Below are 23,423 nucleotides of genomic sequence, written 5' to 3'. Positions count from 1 at the left end.
GCCCGCAAATGGTGTCGAAGTTTTGGAGAGTAAGTCAACTTTGTTTACACAAGTTCGCAAATCCAAACAGAAACAGAATCACGGAACCAAAGTGCATCCCAAGCAGACTCCAGCCCTTTCCTGCAGCTAATGTCTCACCTGCAGCCTCCCACAGAAACGGCATCTGTGAAGCTCTGGGTAATTGCATTAATGGGTGGAACAGTTTTTTATAAATCCCTCACGATTTGGATTGTCAGGTGTGTATCCTGTCTGTTGTTTCTGATAAGGTAGCGTAAGGTACAGTACTTGAGATGAAATAAACCAAGCGTGCAGAAGAGGCCTGTGACTGCCTGCCTCTCATCACTCTGCACTCACGCAGGCAGGCAGGTAGGGTGTGCCTCCACTGGGACACGGTCCAACACCGTTGCGTAATCAGTTATCCATGCAACACGTTGTGAAAGGGCTGTAATGACTGTTTTCCTGTACATATGCAGATCTGGAGGTTACCAGGCACACTGTAGCATGTATGTATGTATGTATGTAAAGTGGAAAAAGCGACTCTCAAACGCACATCCAAAACTCCAATCCTGGTTTATGAATTACTCATTTAGATGAAATGCAAAGGGAGTTCACTCCTCAGTCCAGTTATCCTCCCCAATTTTGTGCTGTTAGTCAAGAAGGGAAATGAGATCAGACGACACACAGGGTGTAGAATACACCACAGGAGGTCAATGCTTGTCTCACACAGACCTCATGCAGCCATGGTGTGGACAGGGCTTACGTCATGGTCTGCCAGTATGCGTGATGTGAAACCAGCCCACCAACCCAAAGAGACACGGGGGGGGGGGGATCAACAACTCAAAACAAACAACTCTGAAAATGATTAAGTGTGGTCTGAAAACACGGCAGCTCTGTTGTCGCTCCAATTGGTAGTTTCACAATGTTTTCTGTTTCCTGCAGTGGTCACAACGAAACGCACTGCATGTGATATTAGATCAGCGTGACGCGTAAGGGAATAGTGATGTCAGCTCAAGAGAGTAAAAACAAAAAGGACCTGCACATGGTTTTAACACGTTATCATACTTACGCTGTCTTACTGGAAAAACTGCAAAATGTCCATCCAGTAATCAGTAAATGAGGTCTTAATATAGCTGAATGCATCATACAGATCTGATAGATCAGGGACTTTTGAGTCGTCCACTTGTCTCAGACTATGGAGGGAAGTTTTATAAACTCTTCAAGTTTGATAAAAGCTGTTCACTGGGACAAACTTTATCGTGTCATCTGACATGATCATGTCAATGAGCTGTGTGTGAGCGGGAGTTAAAGTCTATTTATTCATGTCGTGTCTTTTCTCCTACACTGAATCAACCAAACTCTGAATTTAATACTTTAGTTTTATGTATTTCAAGCTCTTCATCTGCACCTCTGCAGGAAAGCTACGTGTACATGTGGGTGGAGCACCATCAAGTGGTCAGACGATGAATTTCTGTGCACTGAACTGCAAGTACTAAACAACAAGACACTAAAAAAACAACAACAAAAAGAAAAAACACATCTGAAAAATGATGTGGGCGTAAGCATAAAATTTTATTTGCAAAAACCAACAAATCAAAATAAAAGTACAATACATTCTTAAAACCTTTTCTCTACAAAACAATTTCACAGAAATTACCTTGGAATGCATATTCCTATTTTTAAAATTTTATGGTTCTTATATGTATACTTTTATATTTAATGTGTTTCCTTTGTTCTTTAAATAGTCCCATGTCAATGTTAAATAACGTACAGTACAGACCTTTCCCCTGTAAAGGTGAAGAAAAGGTCTTGGAGGGCATTTTGACAATCATATAGTCAAAAACAGATAATTAGCTCTGATCCATATGTCCAGTCTTGAGCCCTCCAGCCGCTCCCCATCAAAATAAGTCCCGTGTTGCATAAACAGAGGCATTAGGCAACCGGCCTACAGCCAAACTAATGGGAACAGGTGGGGTCCTGCTGGACTGCAGCTGCCAGTGAGTCTCCATCACAACTCCTGTTCCCTCTCAGTAGTCATTTGTACCATCTCTGTCTATTTCACGGATGGGGCAACTGACTCGCAAAGACCACTTGCTTCTAGGATAATGTAACAAACACACTGACACGTCTGTAATCTATTTAAGAGAACCATATTTCCTTCTTCTACAGTGTATCTGAATTTACAGTGACATTACAACCTGCTGATAAATAATGTATTTCTGTCTGTCCCTGCCCTCTTCAGTCATTAGAGTAGTTTTAAAACTGCCTGCAGCCAAACCCTGATAAAGGCACACATTTGTGAAACAGCCATGCCTTGCCACATTGTGTCTGACACGTGGTCTCCGTTCTGTTGGAGGTTTATACGAGCTTAAAAGAAGAGCCGTTGATGTTTTCAACAGCATTCCCTGTCTCTGTGGTATTTTCAAAAGATAAAGTTTAATCCTCCAAAACCTGCATTTGAAATACTCAGCCCAGAAAATGCGTAAAACAATGGCATCACATAGTTAAATCAAATGTCTGCAAAAAGTCTGAAAACTATTGTACTCCTTAGCTCCCCTTCCTATACACTATTTAGTTCCAGCTGACAATGAGGGGTTTTCAGAAAAAAATCTGTGTTTTACAACAGAAAATAGCACCCCGAACGCAGTAAGGACAAATTAAAACTCCTTTTAAATAACTAACAGCAGAACAAATGAATTACTAATTGTCCCTTAATAGGGATGTTGTGAGTAAAACAGCAGCTAGACTCAATGTTAAATAAAATAAAAAAAAAACACTAGCATGATTTTACATATGAATTGAAAATAAAAGACATACAGAAGGAGAGAGAGGGACAGAAAGAGACGATGCATCTTTAACTTTGGAAAAAGGGTTTTCATTGATTAGAAAACTGTTTCATAATATCAGATATCAGGAATACTTCAGCACCTCGTCGTAGTGATATCCAACAGGTAGTACATGATGTATTAAGAAATACTGCTTACCAAAGACAGAGTTCCTCTACTCAAGCTAAACCACCAAGTCTGAATCTATGTGTATAACATGTTGACACATTCTATTAGGCTCCCTCTGAGGAGCGTGTTAGAAAAAAAAAAAAAGATCTTAGGATGTCTTCACATCTCCTTGTTAGAAAAAGGTGCTTTCTGTCATAAGCACACACAAGCAGCAACACACACACACACACACATTTATATATATATATACATATATATATATATATATGTATACATACTCGCAGTCACACACACGCACACAAACAACACAGCTGTCTGAAAACAGTCTGTCTGGAAACATTGCACCAAAAAGGGACAGAGAGAAGGAGAACAAAAATAACTCTCTTCTCCGTGTGTAGTAGTTCTGTCAGTGAGGCAAAGTGATGACTCAGGTCTGTCTTCGTAAACAGCTCCCTTCCAATGCTCAGATTTGGACTCTGTTTCCTCATTCAGGCAAGCGTACAGGAGGGCTGATGGCGAAACGGAGGCATTCCTGAAAGGAGCCGATTTGCAAAAAGGCAGGGTTCAGGCAGTGAGCGAGCTCCTACAGGTCTCTCCCTCACACACAGTGGATCTACAGGTAGGTTTTAGGATCCTCCAACCAGCAGGGGTCGCTATCCTTTAGGATTTTTCTTGTTTTGGGCGTTCCACATGCCTCGTTTGGAGTGGTAGTAGTGAAAGAAGTTCCTCAAGCGTAATCTCTCTACTTCCAAGCCACTCTGCAGCACCCTAGAGGGAGAGGAAAGGAGAAACTCTGGTTTAATAAAGGGATCCACATCATTTAAAATTACTGATATAATATAATCTGATCTTGGTAATTATGACCAGGTTTTGTCCGCACCCCAATTCAAATCACATAATTATTCATTTTTGTGCTTAAAATGCTGGAAAAATACATTTAAAAAAAATGTCATGTTCCCTAGGGTGGGAAGTAGAGTTAGAAATATAAAAAGGAACATATCTTAAAATCTTAACAAATTAAACAACAGCTCAAGAGCCCAAGAGGTTTTTGTAAACCAAGTCTTAAAGTACCCTCTAGTACAACTACAAATTAAAAACATATAATGTTTAACTACAACTTTGAAAGCTAACACAGAGCTGAGTAAACAACACCGTGTCTTAATGACAAGTAGTGACTATTGTTCACAGCAGGATTATTATGTGGGCTTGTTGCTGGGTTACCTGTCCAACAGCTCCCAGTCCTCTCCACCCCAGCGGTCTTTGAATTCCTCTGTGTTCATACCTCCTATCTTATCAAAATCCGACTTATAGATTCCAAATAGGCCAAAGCCATTTACCTCCCAGTAACCTGCAGAGAGAAGAAAAAAGAAAAGACTGAGGCCCATTGCACGTTGTTGCATCAACACCTAGTTGATTCTCATGTTGAAATACAGTACGTGCTCCTGATGCAAGTGTGTTTCATAATGCATGTAAAAAAATTGTGCTCAAAATTGGGAGAAAAACCAGTATTATTATTTCAAAGTCTAGCTGTGAAGGATGAGCTTGAGTCGTGAGTTAAACTATGATAATTTGTAATTGAGCTTGTTCCTTTGTAAGCATGATGGGTTTCTATGTATTTGTGTGTTACCATCAGGCTCCTGGGGTGAACTGCCACAGCTGAGTCTCATGACAATGGGAGCAAAAGCAAGGCGCCCCTCCACACAGTGCTTCCTGATGCTTTCCAGGATGTTGAGAGGGAAGTGGATGTGCAGATCACACAGGAACACGATGCTGTGGCTGTCCTGCAATAGGTAAGACAAACACATGGTGACGTACACACCAAATCAAGGCAAATCAAATCAGAATTTGTATCGTCTAATCTTTCATACAGGTCTATGCATTTCAAAGTGCTGTACAGAGGACTGAAATGTCAACATTAAAAACTCATTTTAAAATTAAATGAAAACAATGTGAAACAAAGTAAATGAGTAAATAGACAATGACAATTAATAAAATATGTTTAAATCTAAATGTTTAAAACATATATACAGTAGCACAAACAATTACTGTAGATGTATTTTAGGCTTTAATTTGTTTTTATTTAGTTTTTAGGTTTAAAAACACCAAAGATTTCAGTTGTTCTCAGATTCTCAGTTTCACTGTTTTAATGGCTTAGAGAATGAAAAGCTAAAAGCCTCACCCACAGTTTTTGACCTGCCCTTTGGAACAACTACGAGGAGCTGGAAGCATGTCAGACGAATAAGCTGGTGCTGGACCATAAAGTATTTTAAGAACTACTTTTAATATGAATATAGTAGCAGAGGATCAGTAAAAACTGTGTTATTTCCTACGGATCCTTGGGCAGCTGTTTTTAATTGTAACTTTTTTGGGTTGACAGCATTACAGTTGTTCAGAGTGCTGGATTAATAAAAAGCAGAGTTTACATTTAAAAAAGCCTCTACATTTAATCTGTGTCTGGGAGAAGCGTGTAATATAGGATTTCAGAATTAAACAGAGGGAAGAAGTCTGGGTTCAGCATCAGTGGCTTGTCTTCACTCTGAGAGCCCGCAGGTCATTCAGACATGAGTGACAACCCTGTCATCCCACCGTGACAGCCCTGACACTTAACTAACGGATCAATGTCTGTCCAAATTTCCAGCCAATCCACGCCCCCGTGGTTGGGTGTGCGTGTGTGTGTGTGTGATAGAGAGACAGCCAGAGAAAGGCATAAGGGCACATGCACACAAATAACCTAAGAATGAGAGTGGGTGTGACAGCTATGGCATACACATGACAGAGTAAATGCAGCTAACTGTCTAAGCGATTTCCTGTCATCCACAGCTGGGCTCTGTGGGAGAGGTTGAACAGAAGCAGGGAAGGAAGCGAGATTCACAGCCCATGACAGACTGGCATAGCAGTGATGTATTCATTATGCATGAGTGTGCTTCCTGTCTGTCCATCAGCCAGTAAAGGTCATGTGGGCAGTGTGAGTGGACGACCTTCAGCAAGTAGCCTTTCCTGCCAGCTCACTGAGTATTGCCTTGTCTCTGTGTATTCGTTTTTCTGACCTCGATAGTGTCCACTCCGATCTGCAGTCCTGCTGAGCGCTCAAAGTTCCCTTCTCTCCGAAGATACTCGTATCTGTCAGAGCAAAAAGAGACATGAAAATTACTTAGAGGCTTTCCAATTTGAAGAAAATATATTTTGTCATGTTACTGAGTGTGTCTCACACACACCTTGGCACACTGCTTTCTCTAAGTGCCTGCTCTACATCCATGTCCTCACTCTCAAAGTCGACAATGATGATGCTGAAATTGTCGTCCTTTGTCTGGCGATGGAGATTTTCCATGTCAGAGATAAACTGCTGAACCCAGCGAGCCTGGTTCTTCACTGAAGCACAGTAAGAACAAAGGGCAAAGAAGACAGAGTTAGTAAAGCCAGATTTAAAAAAAATTGATCTTCTTTTGTAATGTAAATGTTCTGCATGTGTGATTTGTCTCTGGATAAACAGATATTAAAGAATCAATAGTTAATTCCTTACACATTATTCAGTTAAACAAATTGTGCTACTGACCTGGCACCACAAAGTGCACCATGACATCTCTCCGCCACTGCAGCATCACCGGCTGGCAGAGCAGAGGCTTGGCATAGGCAGTGCTCAAGGGGGTTGCGCCTGGCCGGACGGAGGACCTGGTAGAGGGAGGGGACGGTGGGGTGGCAAGGCTGGAGGTAGCAGCAGAGACGGGTGAAGCCGGAGCAGAGGCGGGCGCAGAGTCAGTGTTCTCGAAGCTTTCCTCTCCTTGCCTGCCGCGGTGGAGCAGCAGGTAAATGTACTCTGACAGACGCACCACGCTGCGGCCTCTCTCCATTAGCTCCAGCTCCACCAGGTAACGGTTCCCTCTCGCAGAGTCGCGCCGCTTCTCAACGTTGATGATTCGCAGTAGGGTGTAGATCCTGGGGCAAGAAATCACAAACAGGTTGTACATGCTTTGGACTATTTCATATGTCAGTCGCACAACTTTAATTAATTATTGTTTGACTGTAGGCAGACCACTTCAAAACTGTTTCTACTCATTATCTGTGGTGCTGTGAAGCCAGCATGGTGTGATGTGGGAGGAAAATGAAAACAGAGAGAAGGTAATGGCCATGATATTTCACACAAATAGCATCAAGGTTTGTAAGCACTGCTGCAGAAAATGGTAATCAGCACATAGAGGTCTGCTAACATGAAGTCAAAGCACCAGGGCATGACCAATATGTTCTCAGTGAAATTACTTCTTGCTTTACATAATGGTTAGCATAAGTAACCACATTTGAATATACAAGGTTGCAGGGAAACATGAGCCCTCTTAGTCTCACATTATTCTCTCTCTCCTTCCTCCTTACCCTCCGTTGCGTTCGTTGAGTTTCTCCATGTACTGTGCCAGCACGTCCACCACCTCGCTCTCTGCTAGCTGGAGGTTACCGGACACGTTGCAGCGCAGGTCATTCCAGTCAGAGCGCAGAAGCTCAAAGTCCATCGGATTGACCGAGAAGGTTCTCTGCCAGTTGATGCTCTCCTCTGCCCAGCCTGGCCGAGCCTCGACCTCCTCGTAGCTATAGTCAGACATCTCGCCCTCCTCTGGTTCTGGCTCGGGGTCAGGGTCAGGGTCGGGGTCGGGATTGGAACGATTTGCATCCTGGTCAAACTCTGCTGGGTTGGGGTCTGGGTCTGGCTGCTGCTGGGATTCTGTGATCTCTGAGGTCCTGAGGTAAGAGGTGACCTGTGTCTGACCCTGGAGAGTGTTTTCTGTAGTGTTTAACCTTGGTGGGGTAACTGGAGGAGGGTCTAGGTGATGGGAGAGAGGCGTTAGTGGGCCTTCTTTTCTGGGTAGATCACCTGTGACAGTAGTCTTTAAATCCTGATGCACGCCTTTCTTCCTGCTTTTCTCTGCTTGTTTTGCCGCTGCTGCTCTCCTAGCAGACTTCTGTATACTTTCATTCTGCATGTTGATGCTTGCGTTGTGAGGATATATCTTACCTTCTTTTGGGGGGGGATTGGGCCAGAGCTGAGGGGCACTAACAAGGCTCCTACTTCCTCTTGCCCCTCCCCCTGTATGTCCTCTGGCACCCAAATTGACCAGCCTGGTGGTCTTCCCACTTTGATACAAAAAGACCCCCGGGAACACCTCTCTAGTATGGCGAGAAGCCCTCTCCTCCCTTCTTTCTCGACGCTGTTCCCTCTCCCTCTCCTTTTCCCTCTCCCTGAAGGGCCGAGGCCTGGTGATGTAGATCTTGTTCTCCTCCTTCTTCTCCTTTTTGTTTCCAGGCAGCTTGTTGTTGTTGTTGTCATAAGGACTTTTGCTATGGGCGGAGTTGCTGAGGATCTGCTTGGCATGGCTGGCAAATGATGAGAGGGAGGACTTTTGGGGGAAAAGGAGCGAAGATTTGCTCAGTTTAGGGGGAGTCTCAGCTCCTTTCTCTTCTCCTCCTCCACCACCTGTACCATCTCCTTTCCTGACAGGGCCCAGCTCTGCAGGACCTGTGTGGATCCAGGATAGGGAGCGACCCTGGACTATACTGTCGGTGCCAGCCTCAAGTACTCTGGGCTGGGGCTGCTCAAGTTCCTTCCTGGCATCGTGTTGCGCGTTCCCTCTTGTATAATCTCGTCCCCAGTCTCTGCCCATGTCCCGACCCATCTGTCCATCTCTGTGGGCAAAGTGTCTCCTTTCTCTGTGATGCACATTTCTGTTGACTGCTCCCTCCTCCTCTTCATCAGGGTCGTCCTCCTCTTCCTCCCCTTCTCTGCCAGCTGGTGTGGGCCCAGGCTTTGAGTGCTGATGGGAAGGATTTGATGTGTGGCTGGGATGAGAAGGCTTCCTGGGCGACTGTGTGCCAACAATCTCAGCCTCATCCTCTGCTTCCACCACCTCTTCTTCCTCAAGGAAATCTGGAGACAGACACAAAGGTGACTTTGCGTGTGCGTGTGTGTGTTTGTGTCCATGCAGGAGCGCGCTTGTTAATTATTAGTTACCATCTGGGTTAGGGAAAAAGAAGGGTCTGTCGTCTTCCTCCTCATCCATCTTCATATATTTGTAGAACCCAAACCTGGCAGAAAGACACACACACACACACACACACACACACACACACACACACACACACACACACACACACACACACACACACATAGAACCACATGAATTAATAGGAGGTTGAAGTTTCAATGTGGCTTGCAGCATAATGAAATGAATCACTGCCATCAGTTGAACAGTTATTGTGCATAGTCAGTACACTCGCTCATATATATATATAGACAGAGACAAATGTTCCCTAAGCCGCCTGACAGATAAAAGAAATAATGTCCTTACTTCTCCAAGTAGATAGGAGACTCTCTGTAGAAACACTTATTCTCTCGCTCCATGTGTGTGAGGCGTGTGAAGTCGTTGGGGTAGACGAAAGACAGATAGACCTGAAGAAAGGAACAGTCAATCCAAAATAAAACAACCTCATAAAAACCTGTACTCAAATGCCAAATCTAAAATGCATTTGCTGTGTTTTTGGGCTTTCGTCTCTAGCTTATCACATGTCTCCTCAACCAGCATGAACCCAGCTTTTCCTCTCCTTTACACAGACCTGCCTCTGACCCACAAGGTTAATTTGAACACAAACGTCCACTTAACACACATGCTATCGAGCACACAAGCTGCCACAGTCAAAAACATCATCATCATCTTCCTAAATGACAGGTCTTTCTGAAGGAGAATGAAGGAAGAGAAGAATGAAGGTCATGTAGACGTGACTTACAAACTGCAGGCCTTGGTATCTAGCGATGGGAAAATCTTTGACTACATAGGTTGGAGAGTAGAGACAGGCTGGAAGAACATTTTCTAGGCGCGAGGAGTCGATCATGGGAGCTAAGGAAAGAGAGAGAAAGTAAGAAAAATGTTTAATATTTTGGACATATGTGCATTTGAAATGCTGGTTTTAACAAAAGTACAGGGAACACACAAAAATGGGACACAGCCAGCTAGACAAAATGAATGCAGCTAAGCTGACAACCAGAGTTACTGTGAGCCAGGCAATCAATCAGTCAAACAGAGAAAATGACAACCCAGAAAACCAGGATGAGCACTGGAAAAGGGGACAGTCTGAAATGATGACTGGCAGATTTACTGTTGTAGAAGGTGTCCCTGGGATCTGGCTTCAGCATATCCGCTCCATGCTGTATGATGCTGCCTCTTTGAACACCCTGGGGCTGAGACTCCTGCGGGAGACGAATGTGACTGGCCAAGGTCTGCGGGATATGGTCGACAGTGTTCATCTTCAGATTGGACTCATCTGAAAAATAGACAGACATGGAGTAAGGCAGGGCTGATGAAGAAGAGGCAAAGAGGGAGCTTCATTATCTCGTTCATGGCCTTGTTTCTCTTAACGACGAACAAATTTGATCTGAGCTGTGGGCAGAAAAATTATTAAACACATAATTTCTCTTGCGATCACAATAAATCTTTACTAACCATGAAATGTGTTGCAAATGAGGAGAGAAAAGCAAAGAAGAAAACAAACGGAGCAAAGGGGGAGGAGGAGGGCAGGAACAAAAGCTGTAGTGAGATGATCGGGAAAAAAAAGTTGGACGAAAACAAAAACAGAGCAGAGCACAGTCATAATTATACCAATCGATAGCAGGGACGGAAGAAAGAGCATGTGTGATTAATGGCATGTCACAGCAAGGCCTGATGGGAGAAATGCTTTATAATTAACAGGGTGGTCAGCATCATTTTTATCCTCTAGAGGGTGGAGTGTGCACATTTGGTGTGTGCGTCTTTGTGAGTACATAATATACAGAGAGAGCCTTTTTTTTTATTCTTCTTTCCTCTAAGAACAAGACATCTGTTGATCCCATACACTCCTTTTCTTGTTTTGATAAATTTGCGTTATGTTGTACATTCAATGTAGTGCATAATAAAAAGAATACAGTAATGTTTCCAGTTTGTCAATGTGCTAATTTAAATGCTGTTCTGCTGTTTGTAGGAGTGAAACAGTGTGCGTGTTGGTGTGTGATGGTCCAAATTCATTAACACATACTATCTTTGTAACCGTGGCTATTTTACTCATTCTGAACTGTCTAATGAGAAAGTAGCAATGCCCCAAGTAAGAGATAATTACACCGACATAATAAATCATCATTTAATGAAAAAAAAAAGCATGATGAATGTTCGGAAGGTTATTCAGAGACCCTGCAGTCTAGACATATTCAAGATATGCAGAAGAAGCAAGGCGGGGTGCTCAAACTCTGTTCTATGCAAGATGACAACTTGGCAGCCGCTGCTATCCTGCCAAGGCTTTGTGGTCATGGCAGCAAGGGTGCACAGCAGGTGCTCAGTCTCTAAGCATGTGCTAGTGTTAAAAAAAAGAAAAAGAAAAATTTAGAAGTGCATTGTTAGACTGACACCACCAGAGCGCGTAGCTGCTCCAGTTTAGAGCTTTGAACCCCCGGGCCCCTTGGCTGTCAAAGTGGCTGCACACATACGCACTTCGCCCATGAGTGTTGACAACCATTGCCCAGAGTTACAGGCTTCAGTTTGCAATGTAAGCACAGTGATGTGGGGCTTACTGAGGCCACAGGGAAAGAAACAGGGACTTTAGGGAGTTTAATCTCTTTTCTCCTAAGCCAAGGGGCAATAATTTTTTTTGGAGTAGGGAATGAAACTAGGCTTTTCATCCTGGTATTTCCTCATCTTGATAAAGGTAAGTTTGTTATGTCCCATTCTGGAATTACCTTTTTTCAAATCCCACTTCTAAACATTAGGAATTCAGAAAGCTTAATAAATGTTCACATCATGCAAAAACACTGTATATCTGTTTGCTTTTGAAGGAGTAGCCTGTGAAAATCAGACATTGCAACATGGGGTGTCACTCACCCTGATACAAATCAGCAAACATTATTTCACACATTATTTCCTGTAGTGCCAATACAGCTACAGTCTCCATGTGATTTGACTTTTAGAAGCTGGCCAGCTTGGAATTTAATGTCATTCATGCCAGTAGTGTCCTATTTCCTGCACAGATGTAGAATATTTGGGCCTTGGACCTAATTTCTGTGGCTCCACAGGAGGTTGCTAAAGATGCAGGACCCAACTGTGTTCAGGACAGTGGCGGCATACATAAACCAACAGGGGGACACTCACTCTGCAACAGACTGGCCTGCAGACCTGCAGACTGATAATGTGGAGCAGTGGAGTTTTACGGTCACAATAATAATAATAATAATAATAATAATAATAATAATAATAATAATAATAATAATAATAATAATAATAATAATAATAACTTTATCAATCCCCTTGGGGAAATTCTTTGTACAATGTAATGAACCTGAGCTGAAAAAAGTTGGTTCAGGTTCACTTATGAGTGAATTGCAATTCATCTCTTTGCATCAGGTTACAATTCTGTGAATGTCACAAAACGGTTGAAGAGATGAGGCCGAGGCTGTAGTTTGAGCATGATGTCACTGAATCAAACCGAACACTAATAACCCAACGAATATTGTTGTCGTCTGTCAAACAGGATCGACTATCACACACTTTCCACAATGAGAAAATGGAGAGAACAGAGTGAGACGAGCATGACAGGAGGGAAGCGAAACGATGGATGTCTGGAGAGAGAGACGGATGAGGGGACAGTAACGCTTTAATCCAGCAGGTGACCTAAAGCTGTTTGAGGCCTCCTTCTTCTCTCTCACAGCTGGTCTTAAACGACAAGGGATACGTCCACCAACCACTGCAGCTTTGCCCAAAGTGACAACTCCACACATTATTTCCTGTGTAGCTGGCAGTTTCCCTTGTTAACAATACAGAATCTCCATGACACGCTGCTATTCTTGGAGCTACAGCACTTAAAGCGCTAGAGCTACAGTTCTCATCTCTGCTATGAATTGCACCTATAGGGAAAATTCATGTTTTTGTCTATATAAGTGATCTGCACCTGTTCTATAAAATCAAACAAACAAAAAACTAAAAGACATTAAAGATTATTGATTAAAGAAAAGCATGAATGGCTCTTACCTGTGTACATGGAGATGTAGGCTGAGTCTATCACTTCATATTTCAGACCAGGGAGGAATGGACGCCACTGTGTGAGGAAGAGAGACGACATGAGAGTGAAAAATATAAATTTCAACATATGGAAAGTGTGAGATGAGCAGTTTTATTAATCAACAACGTTTGTGATCCTAGCAACAACTCGGGGGTTGATCTGATGCTTGGTTTTTGTATAAGCACTTAACCAGAGAGAGGGAAGATGAAACAGAGTGAAAAGTGAGGCACAAGAGCAGAGAACAAGAAATGTGAAGCTGTGAGGGGCGAGGAAGCGAAGGAGCAGTGAGCAAATGAGCAGAAAACCTGAGAAAATAGAAAGTGAACTGAGCAAGAACAGAGCCGTAGGAATAAGGCTGTGACGAGTAGGTGTAAAAAGGAAGGCCTAGTAATGACCTGAAAACAGTGAGTGGGATGGAGGGAGAAATAAAGAGAGAGGAAGAGAGAGAGACAAGCTACAATTCTTTTAAATAGATTTCACAATTACCAAGTCACTTCTGGTTACCCAGGATATAATCACAGGAGACAGGTCATTTTCAAACCCTCGGGTTGTGAATACAAAATAAACACCCTCCTCAGGCTCATGCAAATGCATCCACATGTCTATGCAAAACAAACACACACATAAAAACATACACACACAAACACACACACAGGAACTGTGGCACTGAGAAGCACCGCAATGACTGATGGTATGGAAAAGCCAAAGTCTAGCATTTGTTATAGAACCGTTTCTGATCTGTGTCACTCCTTCACACCCATGCTAACACATTCATGCAGAAGCACACGTATCCACACAAGTGTGTTATATGTGTAAAAGAACAACAAACAAGGGCACAATGCAGCACCACGCTGAGCGGCAGCATGGAGCAGCACAGCAGGCCGCCCAAGACATCAGCATTGTGTCGCTATTTGAGGGTGATTCTCCACAAGGTCAAATCCGAAGGCCGTAACAGCCCGACTCAAGGGACGGGCGAAAAAAGTAAAGACACCTCATTTGAGCTGTTTGTTAAAAGGTGCCATTTTACCCAACTGAAAATAAAAACGAAAATTATGTCTGTCTACTCTGACATGTCAAAATGACTTGACTACCTTCAATTCCAACGTCCAAGCTCCCACAGACCAGTAATCCAGTCTGTAGAGAAGCCTTTGCACTCAACACAAGGTATTTGCAGTTATTCACAGCCAAAACGTATCCCAACATGCAAACCAATCTGCAAATGCACAGCCACGTTGGAATAAAACTTATAATGTAAATAAACAAGTTTAAGAAATCATTCCCCTGCCAGTAGTGCAGGGACATGCTATGCAATTAATTAGGTATAAAAAAAAAAGAAAGTGTTGTGTGTAAAGCAGGAAGGTCAGTAAATCAGTCAGCATTTATTCATTTTAACAGTAGCCATCGTCCAGTTTCTTGACACTATATGTGGAAAGCTCATCCTTCACTTCATTAAATCCCTGCAGTCATCCGAGAGCAACAGGCCACACACTGTCTGTTGTTACATCTGTACTGCATGCTCTAGTGCATACAGTGTCTGCTGTGTTTACTTTTATTTTAATCAAATGCAAAGGGCTGCTATAAAATGACCCCACATACTGTAACACTACAGAAATGTAGTAATCTGTTGTTGAGGATCTGTTGTTCAGACTCATTTATCTGTGTGTCACCACTTTTCTTTTTACAGTAGTAAGTTCTTTATTCTCAAAATGCATTACGGCGCACAGCCCTGTTGGGTCATTTTTTATTTGACCATTTACGATAAGAGTAAAAACAAATGAAATAACATCCGATTGATGTTGACATTTAAGCAGCTTCGCCAACTTTCAAGTTAAATAAAATCCTACACCATCTCCATCTGGCTGCATATTTGTTCTGTGAGTTGAGCTCATGCTGCTCGGCATCATCCAATCCAATTGCTGAGCTGTTGTCATCATGCTTCACTGTGACTGCCACATGTCTTTGAGAGCGATGAAACCAGTGAGGTGACTGACTAAGAGTCAATTTATACATCACTGAACTCATGATTTATGCTAAAACTCAGTAACCCTGCATGTTTATAAACAGAAATAACAGGTCACTGCACTTCCACAGTTCAAGAACTACTCGAGTGTTTTTCTGGAGATCTGTATAACAACACAGTGCGCTCTGTCAGTACCCTTGTGTTTTGCAGAATGTTTTCATCTGTATATGTGCATGAACAGAAAGGGTCCATTCAGCAGTAGGTGCACAAGAGACACAAACATACAGCACTACTTCTCTTTCTTCTTGTATCACATTTTAAAACTAAATCTTCTTTTAAATACTGCCACGCACCCGTATCGCCTGACTCGCAGGTTTATGGGAACAGATTCTCCAATTAATTCCTCTGAGGGATGTATTGACCTGATGTGTATCCAGGTGTGTACTTGTGCGTACGCCTGATGTGTTCACGTACTCGCAGCATTTGTCCTGTGGGTGTGATTGTGGGTGTGTACCCTTCGCGCATCTTCTGTGAAATAGCGTTGACGGAGAGCAGCAGGAAGAAGCTGCGGCCTGCTCGCTGGCCCCAGAAGTTCAACAGAGAGGAAAGAAAATCAATATCCAAGGGGAAATAATAAAAAAGTACCAATAGCAGAGCAAAATGGCAACGGGCAGCCAGCAGTGCTGTTTCATCATGCTTCATCATGTCTGGACCACCCAGTGACATATAAGGGTTTGATACTGTTTTTAGTCAGCTGGCCAGAGGTGGGTGTTGCACCAGCTCACAGTGTGTGATTTGATACCTGATGGAGTGACACACACACACACACACACACACACACACATATGCAGGCATAGGTTATGTTGTTTACCCCTCGACAATCAGGGGTTTATTGCTTCTGAGAGAGCTGAGAGCTGCTGTGTTGTTGTATTTGTTTCCATCAATTCATGCAGCTGCTCCAAAGCCTGAAGCACTATGGACATGAAGTTGTTTCGTAAGTTTGACACATAAAAGGTGATGACATAATGAAACTATCTGACCTTTCTCAGTTAATGTAAAATCAATTCAGAATTGAGGTCCAATAAGAATAACAAAAAATAAATACTTCCACTGATTGGTCCCACACCTCTGTCTAGAATCTTTCAGGGAGTGACTTTTTTCCAGTGCCCCTCTAACCTTTCTCACTGTAATTTGTGTCTCATTTTACCAGTCAAAAGCCACCACTTAAATCTCAGAGATGCAACAAAGGTGACTACTGCAGGAATATAAAGGAGGAAAGATGCTTGCTGGAATCAGACGGCTTCAGCTGGGCAAAGGCTGTCTAGCCCCCGCATTTATTCAGGAAAGGAGGACAGAGCTCACTGCCTGCTTTCTCTGTGTTTTGTTGTTTCCTTGTCTGTCTTACTCACACACACCTGGCTTTAGGTCCAAACTCATATACTGGAGAAACATCAGTGGCAGAGTGAACAGCTGAACAAAACAGGTGTTATTAACAAGTCTGACAACAACAGAGAAGGAGAAATTCAAGACGAGACAGAGGCTACACTCTGCTTATTTATTTCACCCTTATATACACAGAGTACTGGTTAGGTTGGATGAGCTTGCATGTTCATTTAGAGTGGCAGGATAATGCTTTTAAATGTTGGGGACTATGATAGATTGAGGGATATAAGTTCAATATATTTGTTATTGTGAGGAAATCCAGTAAGAAGACCCCAATGGACAATGAATTTATCCTACTGAGGACAAGTTTGCAGTGTTCCCTGTGTAGCCAAAGCTGGATATGAAGCTATATTGCTTGTTTTATAGAGCTATAAAACATATAATTGAACTGCATGGTTGCACTGGATGATATGTTCCCTCATACCATGAAGAAGGCTACTGCAGTTTATTTGGAGTCAACCCTAGAAAGCTGTCCAGCCGCTCAATTAAAATAAAATACTAAGTGCACAAAAAGCATATCAATTGGCAGCTGATAATAAACCCCCGTAAATGCACAATGTACTACTGTTTGAGCATTGTTTGGTAAAAATAATTGCCTGTTAAAAATAATACTGGCCACTTGTGACCTTCAAATGTGTCTATAAATGTACGTCTTCTGTAGAAATTAAGAGGTGGACTCCACAGAGGGAAGTCTTAAGAATGCATTATGGAATTATGGCTCTGTTGTTAGTATTTTAATGAGCTTTACTGACAACAAGAAAGTATAAGAAAATACAGACTACACCCACACTCACCAAGCTGAGTTGTGAGACAGGGGACTTTGAGAAGTGCTACATCAGGGATGGTCAATACTAAGAAGCCTTGTTTATTAATCTTTATGTGTCCTTATCTATTCAGGGTTATGATGTAATTGTAGTGAGTGAACTGATAAGGAGATGGGAAAGAATTAAAGAAGCCAGACGATGCACAAGAAAGATAGAGGAAAAGACTGTGGCAAGTGGACTCCAGGATACTTACAAGATAAAAAATCTCCCAAATTCCAAAATTGCTTTAAGGCTTCGAACTGACAGCTTTGCATAGATTTATCCATATGTCTAATTTCTGACAAGAAGTATCAGTTTAATCCTTGTCAAAAGCACTATGTAGCAGTTCGAAAGATCAGATGAAGCCTGCTGAATACTGAGACAGCCAACTAACAAATATGTTTTATTGTACTGGTAATACCCTTCACCAACAATGTGGAAGAGCATTCATATTCTTTCAGATATAGTATTCAGGGCCTGCTTTTAAATAATGATAGTTCTTTCTTAAAGAATAAGAAATGACAAGAAACAATTCAATTTGCTGATATGCAAGAAAGATTATGACAGCTTTGGTAGGAAGAGAAACAAAGAGTGAATTATAACTTTGGTGTTAAAGGAGAGTCTGTAGTGCGGTGTTATGGTTTTGCCCACTGACAGGCTCCAGACAGCAGAGCATCAAGGAGAAACTCTTGACAGGCTCTGAACACATACCTCCCCAACAGAGCATGGAAGACTCAAAAGACGGCTGGTGTTTTGATACTTTGCCGATACTGGTGTAGAACCCTCGTACAATAAAAGTTGACAAGGATGCAGACGGCAAAGAAGAGCGGAAAGAAGCAGCTAACCTATAAAAGCTTAACCAAAAACTACAGCAAGGGACCAAAACCATGAAACTCAAGACTGATTTTGTTCTTATTTAAATTGACAACTAAAGAAAACTTAAAAAGAAGAAAACACTTAAATGCTAGAGGATAAATGCCAGTCTCCATTCCCTGTCACTGTGACATGAAAACTGTGCCTTATTTTTCATGTCATATTATGCCTTGCCCGGAGACGAAGGAACAATACTCAAAGAGAGATGAGGAGGTGGATACAGAGACGGGCTGTTTGATTTTCTATGTTGAATTATACATTAGCTAAAGTCTCTCAGACCAGACATTTCACGAAGACAAATGAGCCCAATAACTATAGCAATTTCTCGGGCGTTGTAGTTAGTGCGTCTACAGCGATGCCCAGTTTGCTCCGAGCGGAAACGCGTTTGTCACACTGACTCTCTTGCTGGATTCAAATGAAGTCAAATGCTTATGACAAAATGTCCTAGCACACCTTTTAAAATCTCATGTGTGCTCTGCAACCACATAAGAAACTTTTGACATGCTGGTACTTTAGTGTATGTAATGATTACTAGAAAAGTAAAAAAAGAAACAACAACACAGGAAATAACAAACGTGACCTGAATACAAACAAAGATGAAAAAAGCAATGGTTTAGGAGTGGAGCATGACAGCACAGACCTGGCCGAACATGTAAAAATGCTTTACTATGATATACAGTCAAATGAAAACAACAACAACAAACAAACGTGCAATGATAAAATACAACAGTGTAAGTGTAAATCTGACACATACAACATGAACAGAATACACAAGTACAACTTCACGCTCAGTATAACTGCACAAAAACTTCTTGAATGAATTATGCATCCAAAAAGTGCAATGAACATGAAAACTCTGGAGCTAACGGGCCGAGGAAAATTGGTCATTTCTCATCAGATAGTCAGTATGACATACTCAGAAAGTGCTACATACTAGGCTATTAATATTTGGTAACAGTCACATTTTCAAAATATATACATGTTCAATTTATTCACTCAGATAGAGAGGTACTCAGTAAAACAGGAAAAAAGATAACTGAGGGATTTAAAAGTTAACATGACAAGGACACAGTGAGAGCAGTTGATGGGGTTATACTGTATGTAGCTTCCTTTTAAATGTTAAAACAGTATGTCATGTGTGGGATGGTGCTCTTTGAGATGTGTCTGATCAAATCTGCACGATGACAAGAGAAAGTACTGGCATGAAAAACCACACAGAGAAATGAAGATTAACTTTGCTAACGGCTTTAAATCCCTGAGGACTCATAATACGCAAGTTCTGGTTTCGAGGGTTTTGAGAATGACAACAACATGAATGAGAAAAATAATTAGTTATACGATGAGATCTTCTTATTTATGAGAAGTTATTCCCATTGAGAATATACATTAGTGTCTTGCACTTTTCATCAACCTCATAAAGAGGTAGTGCCGGGCGTTCGTGTCATCCTCTACAGGATAAGAAGAATAAGACTGAGAATATGGGCAGTAAAATGTTCCCATGACAGTGAAGGGTTATTGCCTGCGAGGTACAGCGCAGGTAAATGCTTGTGTTCCGGTGGTGCTTATTCTGCACATCATCTCTGAGAATGACGTTGCTAAAAGACCGGGGCAATCTGAAATGTGATTTCACAATAAAACTAAAATGGTCATATGGTGTCCTGAGAATTGAAGCAAAAACATATCGACTGTAGACTGCACACAGACTGTAGACAACACCAAACACAACGCTGAATTCTAATTAATCTGGGATCCTAAAATGTTTCAGAATGAAAATAAAAGTAATTCATGGGGAAAGCAAATGTGTGCATAGTAATGATAAAGAGAAAAGGAAGAAGACAAAATAGATAAAAGTGAAAAACATTATTTAGAAACTGAAGAAAAGGCGGCACAAGCTGAAAAGTAAAGAACACAAAGAATAAAGAAACGGAGAGGAACCTCGTTTATTTCCAAGTATAAATACATGCACGATATACTTTAACAGCTAGCTCCAGGTCGCACAGGCCACTACTGATTTTTATTATGGAGGGAAGGCGTAAGGCAGATGTTGAGAGGCCTATGTGTGTCTGGAGGGATGGGGTAGATGTGTGAGAATGAGTGCATACATGGGTGTGTGGATTAATTGGAGGGCAGTTTCAGACCTGGCCTGGCAGGAGTGATAAAACAGGGCCATTAAAATCCTGCATTTAAATCTCACACCCCTGACTCTCCATAAACTTGCCATTACTAATTAAGCCACGACTTTCTTCTCTTCTCGCTCCCACTCACTCTTCCTCTCAATCACACCGGCACTTTCCTTCATTCTGTCACACAGCAGGCAAGAGACGTTTTCCATTAGGCCAGTGGAGAGGCCCTGTCTCTCACTGACCACAATACAGATGCCATTTTAGAAACTTAATGAACCTTCTGCTCACTAAATCGTTTTTCAGCTCATGCGATCAATAAAAAAAAGAAAAAAGAAAAAGCAGTCGTCACTCTAAAGGGAGTTTATTTGAAGTTAATTGAAGAAAAACACTGAGATAGAGCGTCGTTTCCAGCGGAAGGGTTCAGTCAGAGTGCAGGTCTGGTTACTTTGCCTACTCATCCTAACAGCTCCACAATCTCCTCATTCATTTTGCTGCTGCTCATACAAACAGGTACAGTCGCTTCCATCCCCTTTGGGGAAAGCACAGCGTTTTCCAAACCTGTCTCTTCCTGTCTCTGCTGCCGTTACGTGCTGCCTTCCTGCAGCCATTCTCCCCGTTTCCTCCACGAGATGGAAAAAGAAAGGGGAGCCAGCGCGGAGTGAACAAAGTTTCTGTGTCTTATTTCCTTGCCAAAAGGTGCCTAGTATCTGATGTTTACTCCCTCTTGTTTCTTTAGCGCTACTAAACAAACACATTCCCGAAGGAACAGCCCACCTTTGACCATGCAATCACAGCTTAGCGCACAACACAGAAGAAAGAGCTGTGAATACGCGCTATCTGCTCTTTAACAAATGAGTGCCTGGGTTTTCTGCAGATTTATGTGAGCCCTGGGCTTATGCTGTTGTGGGCTGGTCATGGTAAATCTGCTATTTTTGTCAAGGTGTGAAATGTATTCTGCTGTTAAATCACACACAGGGGCCTTACTAAGACAGCGTACTGTTCACACATACACGCATTTCCCACACACAATCTAGATTTGCTACATGACTTTTATATGCTTCATTAAATTGTTTCTTCAAGTAAAAAAAACCCCACTTTGATGGCCTCATGGGTAGTTGGCTAAGGGGGGGAAGAAAGAGAGCAAAAGAGAGAAAGAGATGGATTTCCACATGGCCTTGATTCTCTGGTAGACGTAATCGCATTAACAGTTTTCTGGATGACTCGCAAACTGTGTTAGGAAGCGGATGACTTGAATGAGAAATACCAGGTAGAGAAAAAAGGAATACTTTATATAAAAGTGTACACCCTGCATATAGCCTTCTCCATACTCATGGCCCATTCCTATCATTCTCCTTTTTGGCAGCAGTGTCCTTAGTCTAAAGGAGCTCCAATTAGCAGAGCATGTTCTTTGGTTTAATTTATTGAGCTTTTTGAAATGGGACGTGATGTGCCACACGGTGATCAATTGAGCTACAGCTTTAAGAGGCGTCGCTTAAAAAATAGGTCTTCAACAGATATTAGTGAGAAGATGAAATATGATCCAGGAAGTCTAATATATTTAATACATTCAAGATGCTCCAGTGAACCCAATGCGTGCTACCTGTTCAGCACAAAAGAGCAAACAAAGTGGCACATTCAACAGCTATTAAACCAGAAAAGATAAACTAATGTTGCTCTGTACTTGTGTATATACTGTAGGTGACCATTTGCCATGCAACTTTATAAAGTTTACACAAGAACATAATAGAGCACCATGGTTTATAATAAAGAGAGACACATTTTCACCACTCACCAATCATTAAAATTGTTGTCTAAGTCCTAATTGTTGTCTGAACAAAGCTAAACACTTGGAGAGGTTCACATCTTTCCCCACATCCCTCCAATCAGCATTTTATTGCATTATATCTCAGCCTCTAACTGTGTTTGTCGTATCTCTCCAAATGAAGGGGGAACATATTTGTTTGCCACTGAGATGTGACCGTCACAGGCTATAATTTATTCCTAACACTTGCACATCATCAGCAGAATATTCATAACACACCCACATCAACAACAACAAGTTAGATACTTAACAGCTTTTGAGAGACCTGCCACCAACAGGACATGTCATTCCTCCTGCGAGATATAGAGAGTCTCAAGAGAAAACACTGTAAAGAGTAGTTTTAACTGACTTTGCTAATTAATTAATATTAAAAATAGACTACAGGCCGTAGTATCAGTGTGGCATGGTTGTAAAGTAGCTGCATGCCTTCCTTTCTAATACTGTACATACAAACGCACAGAGTCCGACGCCCACATGTGGTTTTGTCAACAACTTTACATGTGATCCTCCTGGTATCACAGAGCTATTTATTTCAGCGTGACGCTCCCACGTCACACTGTCAATCCTCTTTTGATCTGAACTGAACACAACAGACTGAAGGCTGATGATAAATGTCATGGTTAAGAAGTGGTGAAAAACACAAAAATATGGCTGAACAGTATTTAACATTTCTGCTATATACTGTAAAGCAGTGTAAAGTCTGTAATGACCCAGGAACATTTTTGTTATCATTTTGTTGTATACAATTGCAAACTTTATTCTACACTAAATAACACATAATGATTAACAGGAGAAATGTAGAATTTTGTATCTTCAAATCAAATCAAAAAAACTGAAATGTGACAAAAGTATTCAGACCCTCAATTCAGCACTTTGTTGAAGCAACTCTGGCAGCAGCTACAGCTTTGAGTTTTTTTTTGCAGGCTTTGCACTTCTGGATTTGGGCAGTTTATCCTATTCCTCCTGGCAGATCCTCTCAAGCTCTGTCACACTGAAGCGTCTGTGAACTGCCATCTTCAGGTCTCACCACAGATGTTTAAGGCTGGGCTTTGGACGGGCCACTCGAGGACAGTCATCAAGAAAAACCTGTCCTAAAGCCAGTTCAGCACAGTCTTCTCTGTATGTTTTGGATCATTGTTGTGCTGAGAGGTTAACTGTAACCGTAGTCTCAGCTCAGATGCACTTAGGCACTTCATTCTTTCCTCAACTCTGACCTGTCTCCCTGGCATCCTCTCTATTAAGAAGAACTCCTAAAGTGCACATCCACTATGTTTCACCATGGTGAGGGTATCAGCAGGTGACAAACAGTGCCTGGTGGTACTACTCTAGCTAAAAGTGAGTTATTCCGTTTAACTATTTTCTATTTTATTCATTTAAAATATAAAAGTATAA

General features: G+C 41.9%; 1 protein-coding gene across 1 annotated transcript in view; it reads right to left on the bottom strand.

Annotated features, from left to right (window-relative positions):
* Positions 1–3,240: 3,240 nt before the first annotated feature.
* b4galnt4a (beta-1,4-N-acetyl-galactosaminyl transferase 4a) overlaps positions 3,241–23,423 on the bottom strand; it is a 114,939-nt gene continuing 94,756 nt past the window's right edge. Inside the window, exons 9-20 of the mRNA XM_026364709.1 lie at positions 12,977–13,043; positions 10,086–10,250; positions 9,717–9,826; positions 9,281–9,381; positions 8,944–9,017; positions 7,317–8,859; positions 6,505–6,884; positions 6,167–6,320; positions 5,999–6,071; positions 4,579–4,732; positions 4,173–4,299; positions 3,241–3,719 (exon numbers count right to left, since the gene is read on the bottom strand). Coding sequence (XP_026220494.1) covers positions 3,605–3,719; positions 4,173–4,299; positions 4,579–4,732; positions 5,999–6,071; positions 6,167–6,320; positions 6,505–6,884; positions 7,317–8,859; positions 8,944–9,017; positions 9,281–9,381; positions 9,717–9,826; positions 10,086–10,250; positions 12,977–13,043 — 3,063 coding nt within the window. The 3' untranslated portion in view covers positions 3,241–3,604. The remainder of the gene's footprint in view (positions 3,720–4,172; positions 4,300–4,578; positions 4,733–5,998; positions 6,072–6,166; positions 6,321–6,504; positions 6,885–7,316; positions 8,860–8,943; positions 9,018–9,280; positions 9,382–9,716; positions 9,827–10,085; positions 10,251–12,976; positions 13,044–23,423) is intronic.

Source organism: Anabas testudineus, chromosome 6 (genome assembly GCF_900324465.2).
Source record: "Anabas testudineus chromosome 6, fAnaTes1.2, whole genome shotgun sequence".
Classification (NCBI taxonomy): Eukaryota; Metazoa; Chordata; class Actinopteri; order Anabantiformes; family Anabantidae; genus Anabas; species Anabas testudineus.
This window is presented reverse-complemented; position numbering and strand designations above follow the sequence as displayed.